General features: G+C 44.1%; 1 protein-coding gene across 2 annotated transcripts in view; it reads left to right on the top strand.

The window, feature by feature from the left end:
* Positions 1-8,206: 8,206 nt before the first annotated feature.
* UTP6 (UTP6 small subunit processome component) overlaps positions 8,207-22,495 on the top strand; it is a 39,358-nt gene continuing 25,069 nt past the window's right edge. For both annotated transcript variants that reach the window (XM_008010966.3, XM_037992761.2), the window contains exons 1-7: positions 8,207-8,411; positions 10,207-10,291; positions 14,890-14,931; positions 15,169-15,261; positions 17,087-17,134; positions 17,565-17,628; positions 20,472-20,590. In XM_008010966.3, the coding sequence (XP_008009157.1) occupies positions 8,320-8,411; positions 10,207-10,291; positions 14,890-14,931; positions 15,169-15,261; positions 17,087-17,134; positions 17,565-17,628; positions 20,472-20,590 (543 nt within the window). In that variant the 5' untranslated portion in view covers positions 8,207-8,319. The remainder of the gene's footprint in view (positions 8,412-10,206; positions 10,292-14,889; positions 14,932-15,168; positions 15,262-17,086; positions 17,135-17,564; positions 17,629-20,471; positions 20,591-22,495) is intronic.

Here is a 22,495-nt window from a genome sequence, read left to right as displayed (position 1 = left end):
TGAAATTAAAACTTCAGTTCTTGGCTGGGTGCAGTGGCTCACGCCTGCAATTCCAGCACTTTGGGAAGCTGCGGTAGACGGATTACTTGAGGTCAAGAGTTTGAGACCAGCTCAGCCAACTTGGTCATGGAAACCCCATCTCCACTAAAAATACAAAAATTAGCTGAGTGTGGTGTTGGGTGTCTGTAATCCTAGCTACCCAGGAGGCTAAGGCAGGGGAATCACTTGAACTCGGGAGGCAGAGGTTGCCGTGAGCCGAGATCACACCACTGCACTCCAGCCTGGGCAACAGAGTGAGATTCTGCCAAAAAAAAAAAAAAAAAATTCAGTTATCAGTTGCTCTAGCCACATTTCAAGTACTCCATAGCCACATGTAGCTAGTGCCTACTGTATTTACTGTATTGGACAGTGCAGATGTGGGACACTTTCATTATTACACAAAATTCTATTGAACAGCACTGATGTAGATGACATTTGAAGTCATGAGTCTGGAAAAGATCACTTACACAATTAATAAAGGGAAAAAGAGAATCAAAGACTGAACCCTTTATGTTTCTGTACTTAAATATACAAATTGGTGGTGAGGGTGGGATGATGAGGTGGTAAGGGCATGCTTCCTTTTTAATTTTTTTTTTTAAATGAGCTGTGCTTGCTAAGTGGATAAGGGGGCAAAAGACATTCCAGGCAAAGGGAATAGTGTGTGTTAATAGAGGTATAAAATGGTATGATTGGGGAACTGTAAGAATGCTGGCATTTCTGGAGCAAAGCCACATTATTTTGGTATAGTTACACACACACACACACACACACACACACACCCAACTCCAAACCTCTTCTTTGCTTCAACACTTTGAGACTGAGTATGTGGTGCTGAGGCTAATCAGTTTAGGTCTAATTGGAAGGCAGAATGAGAAGGGGAAAAAGAATTTTCCTTGTCACTTGTAAATTGTGAATGGGAACAGATGTAAGAATTAAGTTTAGAGAAACAAATACTGCCTCCTAACAAGTTTTTTCAGTGATAGAAATCAAATGTGATAGTCATTTTTAATTTTAGGAAGTCTTGTTCTAATAAGATCTAAAAGTTATTTAAGCTGGAACCGGATTTCTATCTGGACTGGGGCAAACTGAAGTTAAGTTGATGTAGCTAATCAGCTATGGCTTTGATGAGACGTATTCACACACACAACAATCGCCAGGCCCCATTCTGGATGGCCAATCATTTCAGAACATGTTTTTTCAAGATGTCAGTTTGTTTTAATAGTAGGTTGTTATACCCAAACTACCATATTCTTAGTTTTCCTTTTTTGTATTTTTTTTTTTTTCAAGTTTACAAAAAGCAGTAACTTAAGCCACAGGGAAAAAAGCACAAAACTGTTTTTCACCAATTAAAAGGAACCCTTTCTATTTACATGTGTTTTAAACTAAAATAGCCTTAAAAAAGGTAAAGATTCCATTAGAATAAAAAAAGCTGAAAAGTAGAATCTATTAAAATCTTGCGTTATCATTCAATGCTCTTTGCAGTTAAAGATCATGTCATTATTTCCATTATACTTACCTCCTATTTTTCTGGGCTTATTAGCCTGGCTGTAGAAACTTGCTCCAGTTGAAATTTGGCAAGCTGACAAGGCTGCGTGCCAGAAGTAATTTACTATCCAGTGCGGTTTGCGAAGTAAAAGACGCTATAAATAATAGAAAAATAAATGAAAAGTTACTGGTTCCAAATATTTTAATGTGTGTAATGTGTGTCACCTCAAATTTTTCAGCTTTTTGTTGTCAACGTGAGATAACATGAAAGGTTTGAAAAGTACAGATGCTTTGCACTTGCATCAAACTGAGGGCTCTGATGTTCTTAGGCATCAAAGACCAGTCTGCGTCTATCACTTCTCTGACTTTGAAGTCTACGAGGGCTCTCTGTATGGGAGAATCAGGCAGGGTACTTAGAACAAGGCAAGGGGAGGGGATTCCAGGTGCCTTGCCTCTTATTATGGCTCGAACTAGGTACTTCCCTTTATCAAATAATAATAATGAAAAAAAAAAAAAAACAAAAACCATGGAGCTGTCTGAGAACTTCAAATGTGACAATGTGAACATTCCAAGGAACAGTTCAAGTTTACTTTGAAGTTTACATTTAAGTACTTTGAAGGCAAGAACAGAAATTTTAACTTAATTTACAAACATCTGGCAGACTTCTTTTTTTTTTTTTTTTTTTTTTTGAGGCGGAGTCTCGCTCTGTCGCCCAGGCTGGAGTGCAGTGGCCGGATCTCAGCTCACTGCAAGCTCCGCCTCCCGGGTTCACGCCATTCTCCTGCCTCAAGACTCCCGAGTAGCTGGGACTACAGGCGCCCGCCACCATGCCCGGCTAGATTTTTGTATTTTTTAGTAGAGACGGGGTTTCACCAGGTTAGCCAGGATGGTCTTGATCTCCTGACCTCGTGATCCACCCGTCTCGGCCTCCCAAAGTGCTGGGATTACAGGCTTGAGCCACCGCACCCGGCCTGGCAGACTTCTTAAAAGATTCTTTTGGCACCTTGAGACCCCTCTCATTTTCCAGACTGGCTTGTGAGCACCACAGTGGGGACCAAGCGTTTCTCCAAACCATGGGGTGATCAGGGTACATCTTTCTGTGATCAATCTTACAATCTGGAAAAAAAAAAAAATTTATATTAGAGCAAATACTAACATATCATGGGCTAGAATGCAAAATTATCATAAACTCTTTTGGAAAGGGAAAAATACATCGATCATTTGAGTTTCAATATTTCTGACCCTGCCACACACATAGAAATAACAATTGAAGCTCTTGAAGAGAATGACACGTTCAAAGAGTGAGTCTGGTAAGTAATTTTTTCTTAATTGAAGTGTAACTTCCATAAAGTGTAGATCTTTTTTTTTTTGGAGATGGAATCTCGATCGGTCGCCCAGGCTGGAGTGTAGTGGCACGGTGGCTCATGCCTATAATCCCAGCACTGCAACCACCTCCTGGGTTCAAGCGATTCTCCTGCCTCAGCCCCCTGAGTAGCTGGGATTACAGGCGTGTGCCACCATACATGGTTAATTTTTATATTTGTAGTAGAGACGGGGTTTCACCATGTTGGTCAGGCTGGTCTCAAACTCCTGACCTCAGGTGATCCACTGGCCTCGGGCTCCCAAAGTGCTGGGATTACAGGCGTGAGTCAGTGAGCCTGGCCAGGATTTTGAGACATTGTGGGCTTTATGCAGTTTCTTCTTCTGTCTTGGGCTTTCTCCAGTAAGTACTTTTTTTTTTTTGAGGAGGATTTTCGCCTTGTTGCCTAGGCGGGAGTGCAGTGGTACAATCTCAGGTACTATATCTCTTTTTGAGGGCTTCTTCTTAGTTGATATTTCAAAATATTTATGTGATGCTATTAGGTGAGTTAATACATAAAGGACTTTGGCCAGGCGCAGTGGCTTATGCCTATAATCCCAGAATTTTGGGGGGCCAAGGCGGGTGGATCACCTGAGGTCAGAAGTGCAAGACCAGCCTGGTCAACACGGTGAAGCCCCGTCTGTACTAAATATACAAAAATTAGCCAGGCGTGGTGGTGGGCGCCTGTAGTCTCAGCTACTTGGGAGGCTGAGGCAGGACAATCACTTGAACCTGGGAGACCGAGGTTGCAGTAAGCTGAGATCATGCCATTGTGCTCCAGCCTGGGCAAAAAGAGTGAAACTTCGTCTCAAAAAAAAAAACACAAAAAACCATAAAGGACTTAGACCAGTGCAATAGTAGCTGGGCACACAATAAGCCGTATGTAATGACAGCTTTTTTTTTTTTTTTGAGACAGAGTCTTGGGGTTTCACCATGCTGGCTATGCTGGTCTCGAACTCCTGACATTGTGATCCACCGACCTCAGCCTCCCAAAGTGCTGGGATTACAGGCGTAAGCCACTGCGCCGGGCCAATGACAGCTATTATTATGAGATGCGGAAGTGAAAAGGCTTTGTCATTTCCATCATAATTATTTTTTTTTGAGACAGATTCTCATTCTGTTGCCCAGGTTGGAGTGCAGTGGCACGATCTCGACTCACTGCAGTCTCTGCCTCCCAGGTTCAAGTGATTCTTGTGCCTCAGCCTCCCAAGTATCCACCATGGTGGCATGTGTCACCATGCCCGGCTATATATATATATATATTCTTTTTTTTTTTGAGACGGAGTCTCGCTCTGTCTCCCAGGCTGGAGTACAGTGGCGCGATCTCAGCTGACTGCAACCTCCGCCTCCCAGGTTCAAGTGATTCTCCTACCTTTGCCTCCTGAGTAGCTGGGATTACAGATGCCTGCCACCACACCCAGTGAATTTTTGTATTTTTAGTAGAGACAGGGTTTTGCTATGTTGGCCAGGCTGGTTTTTTGTACTTTTAGTAGAGAAGGGGTTTTGCCATGTTGGCCAGGCTGGTCTCAAACTCTTGGCCTGAAGCAATCCACCTGCCTTGGCCTCCCAAAGTAGTGGGATTACAGGCATAAGCCACCGCACCAGGCCCATCGTAATATTTTTTTTTTGTTTGTCTGTTTGTTTTTTGAGACGGAGTCTCGCTCTGTCTCCCAGGCTGGAGTGTAGTGGCATGATCTCGGCTCACTACAAATTCCGCCTCCCAGGTTTGAGCAATTTTCCTGCCTCAGCCTCCAGAGTAGCTGGGATTATAGGCACCCACCACCATGCCCAGCTAATTTCTGTATTTTTAGTAGCGGGGGTGTTTCCCCATGTTGGCCAGGCTGGTTGCAAACTCCTGGCCTCAGCTGATCCGCCTGCCTCGGCCTCCCAAACATCATAATAACTCTTTTTTTTTTTTTTTTTTTTTACCCGAGACGGAGTGTCGGTATGTTGCCCAGGCTGGAGTGCAGTAGCGCGATCTCGGCTCACTGCAACTTCCGCCTTCCGGTTTAAACTATTCTCCTGCCTCAGCCGCCTGAGTAGCTGGGACTACAGGCACGTGCCACCACGCCTGGCTAATTTTGTATTTTTAGTAGAGATGAGGTTTCACCATGTTGGCCAGGCTGGTCTCAAATTCCTGATCTTGTGATCCACCTGCCTCCACCTCCCAAAGTGCTGGGATTACAGATGTGAGCCACCCCGCCCCGCCTAGCTTTTATATTTACCTTCAAGAATTATTATGATGGGCCGGGCGCATCAACAACAACAAGAATATATATGTAAAAGCTAAATTTCGGCCAGGCGTGTTGGCTCACGCCTATAATCCCATCACTTTGGGAAGCCGAGGTGGGTGGATCACCTGAGGTTAGGAGTTTGAGACCAGCTTGGCCAACATAGTGAAACTCCATCTCTACTGAAAAGACAATAATTAGCTGGTCGTGGTGGCGGATGCCTGTAATCCCAGCTACTCGGGAGGCTGAGGCAGGAGAATCACTAGAATCTGGGAGGCTGAAGTTGCAGTGAGCCGAGATCATGCCACTGCACTCTAGCCCGGGTAACAAGAGCGAAACTCCATCCTTCCCACAAAAAAAAAAAAAAGCTAAATGTCAAAATAAGGGAGGATTGCTGGGTGTGGTGGCTCATGCCTGTAATCCCAGAATTTTGAGAAGTGGAAACAAGAGGATCACTTGAGGCCAGGAGTTCAAGACCCATGGTGACAATACAGTGTTTGTTTACAAAAACAAAACACTATCCTAGGCAACATAGTGAGACCCCTGTCTCTACAAAAAAGAGAAAAGCAAAATTAGCCAGGTGTGGTAGGGCACACTTGTAGCCCCAGCTACTTAGGAGGCAGGGGTGGGAGGATTGCTGGAGCCCAGGAGGTTGAGGCTGCAGTGAGCTGTGGTCACACTACTACACTCCTGCCTGGGTAACATAGTGAGACCCTGTCTCAAAACGAAACAAAAACATAATTGGCCGGGCATGGTGGCTCATGCCTGTCATGCCAGCTACTCGGGGAATCGCTTGAACCCAGGAGGTGGAAGTTGCAGTGAGCCGAGATCCCACCACTGCCCTCCCCACTAGGCAACAGAGAGGCTCTGTCTTTTTTTTTTTTTTTTTTTTTTTTTTGAGGCGGAGTTGGTCTGTCCCCAGGCTGGAGTGCAGTGGTGGGATCTTGGCTCACTGCAACCACCGCCTCCCGGGTTCAAGTAACTCTCCTGCCTCAGCCTCCCTAGTAGCTGGGACTACAGGCACGTGCCGCCAGGTCCGGCTAATTTTTTTGTATTTTTAGTAGAGACGGGGTTTCTCCATGTTGGCCAGGCTGGCCTTGAATACCTGACCTCAGGATATCCGCCGGCCTCGGCCTCCTAGAGTGCTGTGATGACAGGCATGAGCCACTGCGCCTGGCCAGCGAGGCTGTCTTAAAAACAACAACAAAACAAAATAAAGGAGGAGCATATTTATAGTTAGTTTGATTTAAAAATTGGGCGAGCACGGTGGCTTACACCTGGAGTCCCAGCACTTTGGGATGCTGAGGCGGGTGGATCACGAGGTCAGGAGATTGAGACCATCCTGGCCAACATGATGAAACCCCATCTCTAAGAAAAACACAAAAATTAGCTGGGTGCGGTGGCACGTGCCTGTAGTCCCAGCTACTCCGGAGGCTAAGGCAGGAGAATCGCTTGAATCAGGAAGTTGGAGGTTGTGATGAGCCGAGATCATGTCACTGCACTCCAGCCTGGCGACAGAGCAAGATTCTGTCTCTTAAAAAACAAACAAACAAACAAAAAACAAAACCACATGGTTAATTTGTCAAGGCCTCTATCAAATTTACTTTGAAATGATTACAGTCTGTCAGAGCTTGCTGACTTCCTTGTACCTAAAGAAATTTAGCAAGTGCCTTTTCTTAGTGTCATGCATTTATTAACTGAGTACTTATTATATGGTAGGCACTGCTATAAGCTATAGAGTATCTATCCAGCCAAATAGGAAAAAATTCCCTGCCCACATAGAGTTCACTATCTAGTGTCATCTCCACTCTTACTGTTAACACAGTCCCAGAGATTTTTCTTTTACAAATAAATTCTCTCTTTGTCTTACATTCATGATTTCCTTCCACTTCTCTCATGTCTTACAGCTGAAGGATTCAAGAAATGGTGTAGCACAAGCCAACCCTCGTCTCAGTTCTGAGATGAGTGGGGTAAAATGTGAAAGGAAAGAAAGAAATGAAAGGCACAGAGGTGGAACATCGTTTTGCTGGGCCCATTCTCCTTTCATAAATCACACACAGGATCACAGTGCTAATGTAAATGTTGAAATAAGCAGGTCTAGCAAGAACTGCTGCTTTGGCTTTTTATATCCAGAACTAAAAAAGAACTGAACCATGTAGTTATCATTTGAGGTTTACTAACTATACCAGCAATATTGCCTCCAAGCTGTGTTGCCTGGTGGTTCTCTTAGAAATGCTAAGTTGCCTGGGCAATGGTTTAAGGAGGGTATCTATACCTTAGTGATTTATTTTGGTAATTCCCACACTTTTCAATACAAAAATCTGCTTTTCTAGAAAGAATTTATAGTGTCTGATATTCACCTAGGGGCATACATTTTTAAAGCTATTACTTACAAAGCCAAGATATTGATTTAAATAATAAACAATTCTATGATTTATTTATTTAGAGAGGGAGTTTCACTCTTGTTGCCCAAGCTGGAGTGCAATGGCGCGATCTCGGCCTCCCGGGTTCAAGCGATTCTCCTTCCTCAGCCTCCCGAGTAGCTGGGATTACAGGCGCATGCCAGCAAGCTCGGCTAATTTTTTTTTTACAATTTTTAGTAGAAATGGGGTTTCACCATGTTAGCCAGGATGGTCTCGAACTCCTGACCTCAGGTGATCCGCTCGCCTGAGCCTCCTAAAGTGCTGGGATTACAGGCGTGAGCCATCGCGACCGGCTTTCAAAAATGTTTAATTGTAAAATATCCCCCTTTGCTTTTTTTTTGTTGTTCTTGGTGTTGGGAAGTCAGGACGTGGAATGGGAGCACAATGAAAATAGACAATATTCTGCAGAAAATGCATCTTGTGTCCCTTTTAGGCTTTGGTAGCCCACCTCTCCATACCCGGAGACTTTTTTCCCGATCGCAGCCCCGCCTCCCGTCTAGCCCCGCCCTTCAACTCCTGTCCGCTAGAGTTGTCCGGCCCAAGACCGGGGGGATTCTCGCTGCAATCCCACAATCGGCCGCAGGGAGGGGACAGTGGCTGTAGAAACCGAAGGGCCTTCCCCTACGGCGGAGGCGGCGGAAGCGGAAAAGGCGGGACCTAAGGAGCACGTTACGTCCGGACGCGTAGGTGGTGGGGCTGGATCTTCGAACCTGAAATCCGGAGCTTCGTACTCGTGTTCGCTGTTGAGGAGCTCCCCACGGGGTTGTAGAGTTTGGACCTCATGGCAGAGATAATTCAGGAGCGCATAGAAGATCGGCTCCCGGAATTGGAACAGCTGGAGCGCATTGGACTGTTCAGTCATGCGGAGATTAAGTGAGAGAGGGTTGAGGAGAGGGAAGAGCTAAGGCGGCCTGAGGGGAGGTTGGGAGTATGTGGCAGGGGCCAGGTGTGGGGACGCTCGACCTGTGTTTATTTTTCCTAACGTGGCGGAAGCCCATTTCCCGTTTTCGGTGATGTCCAGAATTTTTCATTCGTTGCAAGGTTATCCTTCCGTCTACTTACCCATCCGACATATTGACAAGCCTTTCATGGAGCCGGGTTTTAGGGTCGTAACGGTGATTAAACCAAGGATTCCTGCTCATTAGGAGCTAATTGGGCTGTGTGTGGCGGGGGAGACAGACAAATTAAATATTTTGATAACAGTGTACTGTAAGGTGATTGCAGTAGCTTGTGCTGCTGTAGGGATGGGAACAGAGTGCAGCGGGAGTGAATAAGTTTCTAACTAGACTTGAAGGTTGGGACCGTTGAAATCAGTTTCATATGCTACTCCAGAGCTTCACTACAGCGCCTAGCACATAGTAGACATTCAGTTGCGTGTTAAAATTATGTTTAATAGTTTTTAATGGTTTCTGTGATTGTTGCTTTGTTTCGCAACGTCTGAATGTAGTAATGCGACTCAGAGCTTCAAAGTAAGCATTCGTTCCTGAAATACAGAACATAGCAGTGTGGATGCTTAGAAAGTGCTCAGTAAATGTTGTTGTTACCATTACTAAAGACACCTGTCTTGCATATCTTGCATTAAATTCTCCTAAAGTGTGCTTGTCATGTGTTCTCTCCTTAGCTAAGGACTCTGAATCTTCTCCCCTAAGTCCTTCGTAGTAATAAACCTTTTAAGGCAGACACAATTTAGAGTTTTTAAAAAATTTACATGTTGAGAACTCAGAAATAAGAGGAATTTCGGAAAGAGATTTATTATTAAAATCAAAGTGACCTGAACTCGGTGTAAAAGAAGCCTTTATTAATGCCAGCCAGACACTTTGGGAGGCCGAGGCGGGCGGATCACGTGAGATCAGGAGTTCGAGACCAGCCTGGCCAATATCGTGAAACCCCATCTCTACTAAAAATACAAAAATTAGCCGAGCGTGGTGGCGGGCGCCTGTAGTCCCAGCTACTCAGGTGGCTAAGGCAGGAGAATCGCTTGAACCCAGGAGGCGGAAGTTGCAGTGAGCTGTGATCATGCCACTGCACTCCAGTCTGGGTGGACAGAGCGAGGCACTGTCTCAAAAAAAAAGAAAAAGAAAGAAGAAAAAAATACCATGCATAAATGGTATAAAGTTCTTAATTATATTTGCTTTGCTGGTGGGAATGTCATTGGTTTTGGGAGTTGATTAAGATGATTTTCCTGAAAGTTTAAAAATACATCCCAAGAACACAAAAGTAATTGTGTAAGAGAATACTTTTTTTTCCTTTTTTTTTTGAGACGGAGTCTGGCTCTGTCACCAGGCTGGAGTGCAGTGGCACGATCTCGGCTTACTGCAACCTCCACCTCCCAGGTTCAAGCAATTTTCCTGCCTCAGTTTCCCGAGTAGCTGGGACTACAGGCGTGCACCACCACGCCCAGCTAACTTTTGTATTTTTAGCAGAGATGGAGTTTTACCATGTTGGCCAGGGTGGTCTTAATCTCTTGACCTCGTGATCTACCTACCTCAGCCTCCCAAAGTGCTGGGATTCCAGGCGTGAGCCACTGAGCCCGGCCGATGTATTTTCTTATGAAAGATAACTCTAGGAATTTTGAATTTTGAAAAACGTGTTTTAAATATATTCAGAATAAAGTTAAACATTTAATTTTTGCAGTTTTCAAGTGAAGTTTAAATGGTTTTCTCCTCAGGGCTATCATTAAGAAGGCTTCTGATCTAGAGTACAAAATCCAGAGAAGAACCCTTTTCAAGGAAGACTTTATCAATTATGTTCAAGTAAGTGTGTAATTAATAATTTTTTTTTTTTTTTTTTTTGGTGAGATGGGGTCTCACTTTGTCACCCAGGTTGGAGTGCAGTGCTGTGAATGGTGTGATCTTTGCTCACTGCAACCTCTGCCTTCCAGGCTCAAGCAATTCTCCTACCTCAGCCTCCTGGGTAGCTGGGACCACAGGTGCATACTACCTTGCCTGGCTAATTTTTTATACTTTTTGGTAGACACTGGGTTTTGCCATGTTGCCCAGGCTGGTCTGGAATTCCTGAGCTTAAGGGATCCACGCCTTGGCCTCTCAAAGTGCTGGGCTTACAGGTGTGAACCACAATGCCCGGCCAATAATTAATAATTTTATTACTTTTTTTTGAGGCAGGGTCTCACCTTTCACTCAGGCTGAAGTCCAGTGGTCCCATCATGGCTCAGTGTAGCTTCCACGTCCTGGGCTGGAGCCATCCTCCCACCTCAGCCTCTGGCGTAGCTGGGACTACAGGTGTGTGACACTATGTGTGGCTAGTTTTTGTGTTTTTTGTAGAGACGGGGTTTTGGCATGTTTCCCACGCCCAAAATGCTGGGATTACAAGTGTTTGTGAGCCACCGGGCCTAGTCTTTCTTTTTTTTTGTTTTGTTTTTGAGACAAGAGTCTTGCTTTTTCGTCCAGGCTGGAGTTCAGTGGTGTGATCTTGGCTCACTGCAACCACCACCTCCCAGGTTCTAGTGGTTCTTAAGTCTCAGCCTCCCCAGTAGCTGGGATTACAGGCATGTGGCACCACGCCCAGCTACTTTTAGTAGAGACTGGGTTTTGCCATGTTGGCCAGTCTGGTCTCGAACTCCTGGCCTCAAGCAGTCCACCTGCATTGGCCTCCCAAAGTGAGTGCTATGATTACAGGTATGAGGCACCATGCCCGGCCCTAGCCTTACTTTAATCCCTTCACAAATTGATTGATTGGTTGATTGATTGAGATGGAGTCTCTCTGTGTTACCCAGGCTGGAGTGCAGTTGCGCAGTCTCTGCTCACTGCAACCTCTGCCTCCTGGCTTCAAGTGATTCTCCTGCCTCAGCCTCCCGTCCTTTCACAAATTTAAAATCAGTTCTAGAATGATTAGCTTAACATCAATTTTTTTTTTTTTTTGAGATGGAGTTTCGCTCTTGTTGCCCGGGTTGGAGTGCAGTGGTGTGATCTCAACTCACTGCAACCTCCGCCTCCCGGGTTTAAGCAGTTCTGTGCCTCAACCTCCTGAGTAGCTAGGATTACAGGTGCATGCCACCACGCCAGGCTAATTTTTGTATTTTTAGTAGAGACAGGGTTTCACCATCTTGACCAGGGTGGTCTTGAACTCCTGATCTCGTGATCCACCCACCTCGGCCTCCCAAAGTGCTAGGATTACAGGTGGGAGCCACCGCGCCCGGCCAACATCAATTTTTAAATAATTTTTAGGCTGGGCGCGGTGACTCACACCTGTAATCCCAGCACTTTGGGAGGCCACGGAAGGCGGATCACTTGAGGTCAGAAGTTCAAGACCAGCCTGACCAACATGGTGAAACCCCGTCTCTACTAAAAATACAAAAATTAGCTGGGCATGGTGGTAGGTGCCTGTAATCCCGGCTACTCAGGAGGCTGAGGCAGGAGAATCGCTTGAACTTGGGAGGTGGAGGTTGCAGGAGCTGAGATTGCGCCATTGAAGTCCAACCTGGGCAACAGAGTGAGACTCTGTCTCAAAAAAAAAAAAATTATTTTTTTCTAAAGTTCCAGAAAGGTGCATTAGGTAGATATTTCTGACAGGAGTAACATTGGGAATAGCATTACTCCACTAAGACTTTAGTCCTTGCCAAACTGAACTTACTTTTCCCCTCTCTTTCTCTCTTTTCATTTTCTTTCTTTTTTTTTTTCTCTACTGGGTTTGTAGATCAGAGATTGTCAGAGACATAGTGTGTATCAGGACTTCAGCAAGAGATTTGCCTCTTGGTGGGCAAGATAGAGGAGAGTGAATTTGATGATTGTAGAGAATTGAAAAGTTACTACTTGTTTATCTGTTGTCTGTCCACTTGGAAAGAGGTGTGCTGCAAGATTTTTTCATCTTGTAAATGCATAGAAGGTTTGAATAAAGATAAATCATGTCAGATCAATTTTCCAATGGGGGAGAATAGCTAATATGTTGGATGATGAAATCAGGATTCAGAAAGAACCAATAACAAGGTGAAATGTTTATAAGACTAGAAGTTTTGGGTGGGCACAGTGGCTTATGCTGTAATCCCAGCACTTTGGGAGACTGAGGTGGGCAGATCACCTGAGGTCAGGAGTTCGAGATCAGCCTGGCCAACATGGGGAAACCTCGTCTCTGCTAAAAAAGCAAAAATTACCTGGGTATGGTGGTGGGCGCCTGTAATCCTAGCTACTCAGGAGGCTGAGGCAGGAGAAACGCTTGAACCCAGGAGGTGGAGGTTGCAGTGAGCTAAGATTGTGCCATTGCACTCCCAGCCTGGGCGACAAGAGTGAAACTCCATCTCAAAAAAAAAAAAAAAAAAAGACTAGAAGTTTTGAGCTTAGATTTCAAAAGACAGCTGAACAAATGATATATGAACCTTGGCTAAGCTATTGTTTTTGGAAGAGGTCCTATAAGTAGGTTGCTCACTCAAAATGAGTCAAGACCATATTATGTCAAAAATACAATTTTTTTTTTTTTCAAGTAATACACTCACTCTTGCCCAGGCTGGAGTGCAATGGTGCGAGCATCACTCATTGCAGCCTCGAACTTCTAGGCTCAGGTGATCCTCCTGCCTCAGCCTCCCAAGTAGGTAGGATTACAGGCTTGTGCCAGATGGCTGGCTAATTTTCTTATTTTTTGTAGAGATAGGGTCTCTTTATGTTGCCCAGGCTGGTCTTGAACTCCTGGGCTCAAGTGATCCTCCTGCCTTGACCTACCAGAGTGTTGGGATTACAGGCTTGAGCCAGTGTGCCCAGCCAAAAGATTTCTTAAAGCTAAATGAGACCGTGAAAGCACAAACCATAGGAGAAAAGATTGATTGATTTGTGTTCAAAATACAAATTTCCAGAGGGGCGTGGCGGCTCACTGTAAGACAGGCAGATCGCTTGAACTGAGGAGTTCAAGACCAGCCTAGGCAACATGGCAAACCCCATCTCTACAAAAAAATACAAAAATTAGCTGGGCATGGTGGTGCACGCCTGTAGTCCTAGCTACTCTGGAGGTTGAGGTGGGAGGATCAGTTGAACCTGGGAGGTGGAAGCTGTAGCGAGCCATGATGGTGCCATTGCACTTCAGTCTGGGTGATAGAGACCCTGTCTCAAAAAAAAAAAAAAAAAAATTTCTGTGCAAAAAAGACACTACAAATAATGTGAAAATACAAGCCACAAAATGTGAGAAAATATTTGCAGCACATAATTGGAACTACATATACGCATGTATAAAGAACTGTAAATCGAGAAGAGAATGACAACTGAAAAGAAAAATGGGCAAATCATGTGAACGTGAAAGTCACAAAGGGGAAACATCACTTGTAGTTAAACTTATGAAAAGATGTCAGCCTCATCAGTAATTATTTAAATAAAGATTAAAACCAGGTGTAGGGTCCGGGCACAGTAGCTCACGCCTGTAATCCTAGCGCTTTGGGAGGCCGAGGCGGGTGGATTACTTGAGGTTGGGAGTTGGAGATCAGCCTGGTCAACATGGTGGAACCCCATCTCTACTAAAAATACAAAAATTAGCCAGGCGTAGTAGCACATGCCTGTAATCCCAGCTACTGGGGAGGCCGAGGCCAGAAAATTGCTTGAACCTGGGAGGCGGAGGTTGCAGTGAGCCTAGATTTTGCCACTGCACTTCAGCCTTGGTGACAGAGCGAGACTCCATCTCAAAAAAACAAACAAAAAAATTCAGGACTGCTTTATAGTCCTGCTTTTTAGGACTGCTTTATATTCATCATAAGAGCGAATCTTTTTTTTGTTTTGTTTTGAGATGGAGTCTCCTTCTGTCACCCAGGCTGAAGTGCAGTGGCATAATCTCGGCTCACTGCAACCTCCGCCTCCTGAGTGTTTGTTTTTTTGTCTCAAATAAACAAACAAAAAACAATGAAAAACCTATGGATTGATAGATGTAGCATGATACCGTTTATGTAAAATTTAAAAGCATTCAAGACATCATAATAAAGTTCAAAATCATGTTTGGGAATGATAACCAAGTCAAGGTAATTCCTGCCTCTGGAGAGGGAGAAGAGTAGAATCAGAGATGGGTACATAGGTGGCTTCATTTTTATACTGTTTTATTTCTAAAAAAGATTTGAAGCAAATGTAGTGCAATGTAAGTTTTGATGTAGCTGTATTGTAGCTGCATGGGGTGTTTTATAAGCTTGAAATATTTCATGGAGTAATTTTTAAGTGAAGCATATAATTATAAGCTTGTTAATTATTTTAAGTTTTATAGCTAAGTAAATTTTAAGTGAATTCTAGACATTTATTGTAAATTATGCTTATGTGATAACACATTATTTTTTATTTATATTCTTGAGTTTTGTTTTATGACTAAATTTCCAGTATGTAAAAGGTTTTAGATTTTCTAGCTTCTAATTTTTTTGTATGTTTTTCTTTCATAGTATGAAATTAATCTTTTGGAGCTGATCCAGAGAAGAAGAACAGTAAGTAGAAGATTTTCTAGAAGTTGGAAAAAAATACAGAACTAAGCAGTATGACTGGCGGTATAGTTAGGACTTGTGTTTGGGAGACAGTGTGGATAAAACTGTGTGGTGATATGCCTGTAATGGATATTTGTAATTATTTGTTTGCTTCATCAGTACCATTCAGTGGTCAAGTAGGAATGCTGTGTTGGACAAATGTGATTAAGCTGAGGCTTTGTTTTTTATGTCCCCCTTTAGCGCATTGGATATTCATTTAAGAAGGATGAGATTGAGAATTCTATTGTACACCGGGTACAAGGTGTTTTCCAGCGTGCCTCAGCAAAATGGAAAGTAAGTGATCAGGCCATCCTTAACTTTATGAGATGTGAAGATAAGTATTATCCATATTGTATTAGGAATTCAACTGCAGTTTTCTATTTTTATCTTGGGTATCTTTATACTTATTCTAATGATGGTATCATTGCTCAAAACATTTTTTGAGCCACTTAGCAAACCAGTAAGAAAATTGATCTTATTACCTTATAGTTATTCTGTGAGGACAGTGCTGAAAATAGTGTATTTGATACATTACAAAGGATTGGAAATTTGGGAGATACTTGTATATATCTGTAAGTACACTGAAGACTTAGAGCCTGAAGATAAATGGTTATGTAGGGGCAATACCTCAGAAACTTGATTTTTTTTCTTTTCTTTTTTTTTTTTTTTGAGATAAGGTCTCACTGTGTTGCCCAGGCTAGAGTACGGTGGAGTGATCTCAGTTCACTGCAACCTCTGCCTCCCAGGCTCAAATGATTCTCCCACCTCAGCCTCCCCAGTAGCTGGGATCACAGGCACATGCCACCATGCCTGGCTAATTTTTGTATTTTTGGTAGACACAGGGTTTCGTCATGTTGCTCAGGCTGGTCTTGAACTCCTGGGCTCTAGTGATCTGCCCACCTTAGCCTCCCAAAGTGCTGGGATTACAGGAGTCTTTGGGATTGGATATATTATGTGAGAAGTATTTTGGATTCTTGGGAATGACAAATTTTATATTGCTACCACAGATTGAGATCCTTTAAGAACTGCATTAAACAAATTGGATAGATAACAAAGTTTTTTTGGGGCATTGTGAGTGGGAGTTGGGGGAAAGATTGAATTATCATAGTTAAGAGATCTGAGCCTTTGTGAGGGAAAGCCAGATAGGATGAGAGGGGATTGGATTTTCTGAAATCTGCTTTTTTTTTTTGGGATGGAGTCTTTTTCTGTCGCCCAGGCTAGAGTGCAGTGGTATGATCTGTGATCTTGGCTCACTACAAACTCTGCCTCTCAGGTTGAAGTAATTCTCCTGCCTCAGCCTCCCCAGTACCTAGGACTACAGGCACAAGCCGCCATGCCTGGCTAATTTTTGTATTTTTAGTAGGGTTTTGCCATCTTGTCCAGGCTGGTCTCAAACTCCTGACCTCAGGTGATCCACCTGCCTCAGCCTCCAAAAGTGCTGGGATTATAGGCCTGAGCCATTTGCGCCTGGCTTTTTTTTTTTTTTTGAGATGGAGTCTTGCTCCGTCACCCAGGCTGGAGTACAGTGGCACAATCTCGGCAGCTCACTGTAACCTTCACCTCCGAGGTTCAAGTGATTCTTCTGCCTCAGCCTGCCTAGTAGCTGGGATTACAGGCACATACCACCACACTTGGCTAATTTTTTTTTTTTTTTTTTTTTGAGATGGAGCCTCCCTCTGTTGCCCAGGCTGGAGTGCAGGGGCACGATCTCCGCCTCCTGGGTTCAAGCGATTCTTGTGTCTCAGCTTCCCGAGTAGCTGGGATTACAGGGTCTGCACCACGCCCGGCTAATTTTTTTGTATTTTTAGTAGAGACGGGATTTCACCATATTGGCTAGGCTGGTTTTGAACTCCCAACCTCAAGTGATCCACCCGCCTCGGCCTCCTAATAATCTTTGTAATTTTGTTGAGGTGGGGTTTCACCATGTTGGCCAGGCTGGTTTCGATCTCCTGACCTCAAGTGATCCGCCCACTTTGGCCTCACAAAGTGTTGGGATTACAGGCGTGAGCCACTGCACCCAACCTGAAATCAGCTTGTTTTTAGCAAAGCTAATTAATGTGAAGGTGTATTATATGTAAAGGTCAAGTTCGGGCAGCTTACTACATTGCTTTTCTTGCAGGATGATGTTCAACTTTGGCTCTCCTATGTGGTTTTTTGTAAGAAGTGGGTAAGTAAAGCCATACATGTCTTGCTTCCTCTGGCCATATTTTTGTTAACTGCCCTTTAAGCTTCATGTCAGATGTTTTTTCCTGAAGTGTAGGGTTAACAAATGAAAAAAGAACCCAAGAAGGCGGAACATCAATATAACATTGGATATCTAAATGACTCTTAATAGTTTCCAAGTCAATTGAACAGAATATAATTTTTACATGTATTTGTTCAATACAGCTTATTTTTTAAAAAGAGATATTTAAAGTGTTCAGTGGTTTAATTGAGGTAGAAAATTATGAGGGTCTGTGTTCGTTTGTATGTCCCTAGCAATAGCATGTCATGCTTCATTGGATTTTACAGTCAGTAAAGTTAGGGTTCACATTACTTAGTGAGTAAGAGCAATGATTTATCTGTGCAGGAAGTAGAAATATTTTCCTTTTTTACAGGCTGCTAAAACTCAACTTAGCAAGGTATTCTCTGCCATGTTGGCGATTCATTCCAACAAGCCAGGTATGGTGAAATCTTTGTCAATTTTTCTACATTTTATTTAGACTCAAGCCATTTTGCATTTTATTTCACTTGATGAATCTTAAGAGATTATTTTGAGGACTTGAGCTTAGGCAGTTGGTCTCAGCAGTTTTTGTTACTGACATAGCTGCCTCATAGTTGACCCCTGCCTACTATATACTAGTTGCTGTCCTAGGTGTGGTATCTGCAGGCAAGAAGGACTGTGTTTATTTTTTTTCTTGAGACGGAGTCTCGCTCTGTCACCCAGGCAGGAGGGCAGTGGGACAATCTCGGCTCACTGCAACCTCCGCCTCCCGGGTTCAAGCAGTTCTCCTGCCTCAGCCTCCTGAGTAGCTGGGATTACAGGCGTCTGCCACCACGCCCAGCTAATTTTTGTATTTTTAGTAGAGATGGAGTTTCACCATGTTAGTCAGGCTGGTCTTGAACCCCTGACCTCGTGATCCACCCACCTTGGCCTCCCAAAGTGCTGGGATTACAGGTGTGAGCCACCGTGCCCGTCCAGACTGTATTTCTTTTTAGATGATGGCAAAATAAACTTTTGAATCCTTTGAGGGACATTTTATTTGGAGGCAGTCAAATCTGAGGAATTTTAGAAGCTTAAAGGGGAAAATATCAATATAAATTTTAGAAGAGTGCTGGTACAGAGTAGACTCATGTTTTGTAAAAGAAATATTTCTCTTGTGAATAATGTATAAATGGTCTAGTTGATAGTGGAGGGGCCTCAGTACCTATTCTCAGGGTATTTGGCTTAATCAGACATCTTACACCACACAAGACTCAAATAGACGACATTTGCTACCAGTTTATTCAGAAATATAGCAGGATAGCCTTAGGTATGTTTTTTCTGCAGAATGCTCTTAGCAGAATGCAGGTAGCCTCTGGTTCCTAAGGTGACTGTTCAGGTATGAGGAGATGAGATCATATCAGTGGGTAGGGGATCCACTCTGGCTTAGAAGCCCCATGGATGGGCATGGCTTCTACAGATCCTAGAAAGGTCATGCTCAATTTTAGGAGTTACATGTTCAAGAAAGCTCAAAGGAATTTCTTGCCACCATTGCTGACCCTCCTATTCCAAGTGTGGTTACCAGCCAGGCGTCATTTTTAACAAAAGCAATCTTGCTTGTTAAGATAGCTGACCTTTGTTAATTTTCTAGGGAAATAGCTAGAATGTTAACTCAGGGTTAATTTCCCATGTAGAAGGATAAAGGATTTTAAAGAAAATTATGAATTAGAATTTATTTTTTATTTTTTTGAGACAGAGTCTTGCCTCTATTGCCCAGGCTTCGGTGCAGTGGTATGATCTCGGCTCTCTGAAACCTCTGTCTCCTGGGTTCAAGTGATTCTCATGCCTCAGCCTCCTAAGTAGTTGGGATTACAGATGTGCACTACCACGCCCGGCTAATTTTTGTATTTAGTACAGGTGGGGTTTTGCCACGTTGGCTAGACTGGTCTCGAATTCCTGACTTCAAACGATCTGCTCACCTCAGCCTCCCAAAGTGCTGGGATTACAGGAGTAAGCCACTGTTCCTGGCCCTAGAATTTCTCTAAATATTGAAAAAAGAGCAAAAAATAATTCATTCATTGTAAGATAAGCAGTTTTTTCTGGCCTTTTTTTTTGAGATGGAATCTTTCTCTGTCGCCTAGGCTGGGGTGCAGTGGTGTGACCTCAGCTCACTGCAACCTCCACCTCCCAGGTTAAAGTGACTCTTCTGCCTCAGCCTCCCTAATAGCTGGGACTACAGGAGGGTGCCACCACATCCGGCTAATTTTTTGTATTTTTTAGTAGAAACAAGGATTCATCATGTTGGCTAGGCTGGTCTCAAACTCCTGACCTCAAGTGATCTGCCTGCCTCAGCCTCCCAAAGTGCTGGGATTATAGGTGTGAGCCACTGCGCCTGGCCTTTTTCTGGCATTTTACTACCTTTAAAATTTGTATGTGGGCCAGGCACGGTGGCTCATGTCTATAATTCCAGCACTTTGGGAAGCCGAGGCAGGCAGATCATTTGAGATCAGGAGTTTGAGACCAGCCTGGGCAACATGGTGAAAACATGTCTCTACAAAAACTACAAAATTTAGCTGGGCATGATGGTGTGTGCCCGTGGTCCCAGCTACTTGAGGGGTAAGGTGGGATCCTGGGAGGTAGAGACTGCAGTGAGCTGTGTTTGTGCCACTGCAGCCTGAGCAACAGAGCGAGACCCTGTCTCAAAAAAAAAAAAAAAAAAAAATTGTATGTGACTTATAATAATGTCCTTCGATCTGATGAAATATAGTAACAGACACTTAGGTACTCATCCTCTAAATTAACGTTTGTTATCATTTACTTATTTGCTTCAGAGTACTGTTTCCAATTTTAGATAATGTAAACAAGCTTTGCAGTTAGAAACAGTCTGTCGGAACTGCATCCCCTTTTGTTAAGGGTTTTTTAAAAAAATTGTTTGAGTAGGCTAGGCGCGGTGGCTCATGCCTATAATCCCAGCACTTTGGGAGGCCAAGGGGGGCGGATCACGAGGTCAGGAGATCGAGACCATCCTGGCTAACACGGTGAAACCCTGTCTCTACTAAAAATACAAAAAAGAATTGGCCGGGCATGGTTGTGGGCTCCTGTAGTCCCAGCTACTCAGGAAGCTGAGGCAGGAGAATGGCATGAACCTGGGAAGCGGAGCTTGCAGTGAGTCAAGATCGCACCACTGCACTTCAGCTGGGCGACAGAGTGAGACTCCATCTTAAAAAAAAAAATGTGAGTATTAAAATTGAATCATTTGATTCTTTTCTTGTCTGACTTGATTAATTTATTGAAATGAAATCTGATGTTTTTTCACTTACAGCTTTGTGGATTATGGCAGCCAAATGGGAAATGGAAGATCGATTGTCTTCAGAAAGCGCAAGGCAACTCTTTCTTCGGGCACTGCGCTTTCATCCAGAGTGTGCAAAACTTTATAAAGAAGTAAGTGTGTGTGCACATAGGATGAGATGGTGATGTCTCAGTTTGGTCCTCTGGAGACATATATTGTTTTTTTTCTCCTGGATTCAAGCAATTCTTATACCTCAGCCTCCTGAGTAGCTGAGATTACAGATTCCCGCTACCACACCCGGCTATGTTTTGTATTTTTAGTAGTGACGGGGTTTTGCCTTGTTGGCCAGGCTGGTCATACATACACACACACACACACATATTTTTTTTTGAGATAGTGTCTCGCTCTGTTGGCCAAGCTAGAGTGCAGTGGCGCAGTCTTGGCTCACTGCAAGCTCTGCCTCCCAGGTTCACGCCATTCTCCTGCCTCAGCCTCCCGAGTAGCTGGGACTACGGGTGCCCGCCACCATGCCCAGCTAATTTTTTGTATTTTTTAGTAGAGATGGGGTTTCACCGTGTTAACCAGGATGGTCTCGATCTCCTCACCTCGTGATCTGCCTGCCTTGGCCTCCCAAAGTTCTGGGATTACAGGCGTGAGCCACTGTTCCCGGCCCGTGTATTCTTTATTAAATAAAAAAGGCTTCAATTTATGGAGGCTAGGAATAAGTGTGGAGGTGTGGGTAAGGAAAAGCCTCTTTTTTTTTTTCTGGAGACGGAGTTTCGCTCTGTTGCCCAGGCTGGAGTGCAGTGGCCCAGTCTTGGCTCATTGCAACCTCTACCTCCTGGGTTCAAGCGATTCTCCTGCCTCAGCCTCCCGAGTAGCTGGGATCACAGAGGCCCCTCATCACATCTGGCTAATTTTTGTATTTTTAGTAGAGATGGGGTTTTGCCCTGTTGGGCAGGCTAGTCTCGAACTACTGACCTCAGGTGATCCACCCACCTCAGCCTCCCAAAGTGGTGGGATTACAGACGTGAGCCACCATGCCCGGCCAGGGAAAAACGTCTTTTTATTTTTTGGCCAGTGGTAGGTGTTGACACTGCAGCTTCTAAGTTAGTTGAGAGGTTAGAACCCCCACCTCCTTCCTGTGGTTGGAAGGAATAGGGAACTAGACTCAAACATTTTTTTATTTGGGAGCCAGATTTAGCCTCTTTATACTTTCGTTTTTATTTTTTTTCTTTTTCCCCTTGTTCCCTTGGTTCTCCAAAGAAGCCCTCTTCTGGCTTCTTTGCCTTGTCTTCCTCTCTTCTCCACGTTCTTTCTGTCTCCTTTTCTTGAGATAAGATACTTGGCACTACTTCCTTTCTCTCTTCGGGGACTTACTCCCTTATGGACGGTGCCCTAGAACATTTGAGGGCCAAGCTTTAGATGAAAATCCCAAATAATAGAAAGGATGTATTGGAAGCTGCACTGTTTGAGTCATTTGTCAGGATAAAAGAGAAACTGCTATTTAATTATTATTTTTTTTGAGACGGAGTCTCACTCTGTCACTCAGGTAGGAGTTCAATGGTGTGTTCTTGGCTCACTGCAGCCTCCGCCTCTGGTGTTCAAACTATTCTCCTGCCTCAGCCCCTGAAGTAGCTGGGATTATAGGTGTGCGCCACCATGCCCCACTGATTTTTGTATTTTTTTTAGTAGAGATGGGGTTTCACAATGTTGGGCAGGCTGGTCTCAAACTCCTGACCTCAAGTGATCCGCCCACCTCGGCCTCCCAAAGTGTTGGGATTACAGGCATGCCCAGCCTGCTATTTAATTCTTAAATGAAAATTAAGGCTGGATGTGGTGGCTCATGCCTTTAATCCCAGCACTTTGGGAGGCTGAGGCAGGAGGATCACTTGAGGTCAGTTGTTTGAGGCCAGGCAGCAACGTAGCAAGACCCTGTCTCTCCGAAAAATAAAAATAAAAAAATTACCTGAGTGTGATGGGATGTGCCTCTAATCCTAGCTATTCAGGAGGCTGAGGCAAGTGGATCACTTGAGCACAGGAATTCGTGGACGAAA

This window comes from Chlorocebus sabaeus, chromosome 16 (assembly GCF_047675955.1).
Source record: "Chlorocebus sabaeus isolate Y175 chromosome 16, mChlSab1.0.hap1, whole genome shotgun sequence".
Taxonomy (NCBI): Eukaryota; Metazoa; Chordata; class Mammalia; order Primates; family Cercopithecidae; genus Chlorocebus; species Chlorocebus sabaeus.
This window is presented reverse-complemented; position numbering and strand designations above follow the sequence as displayed.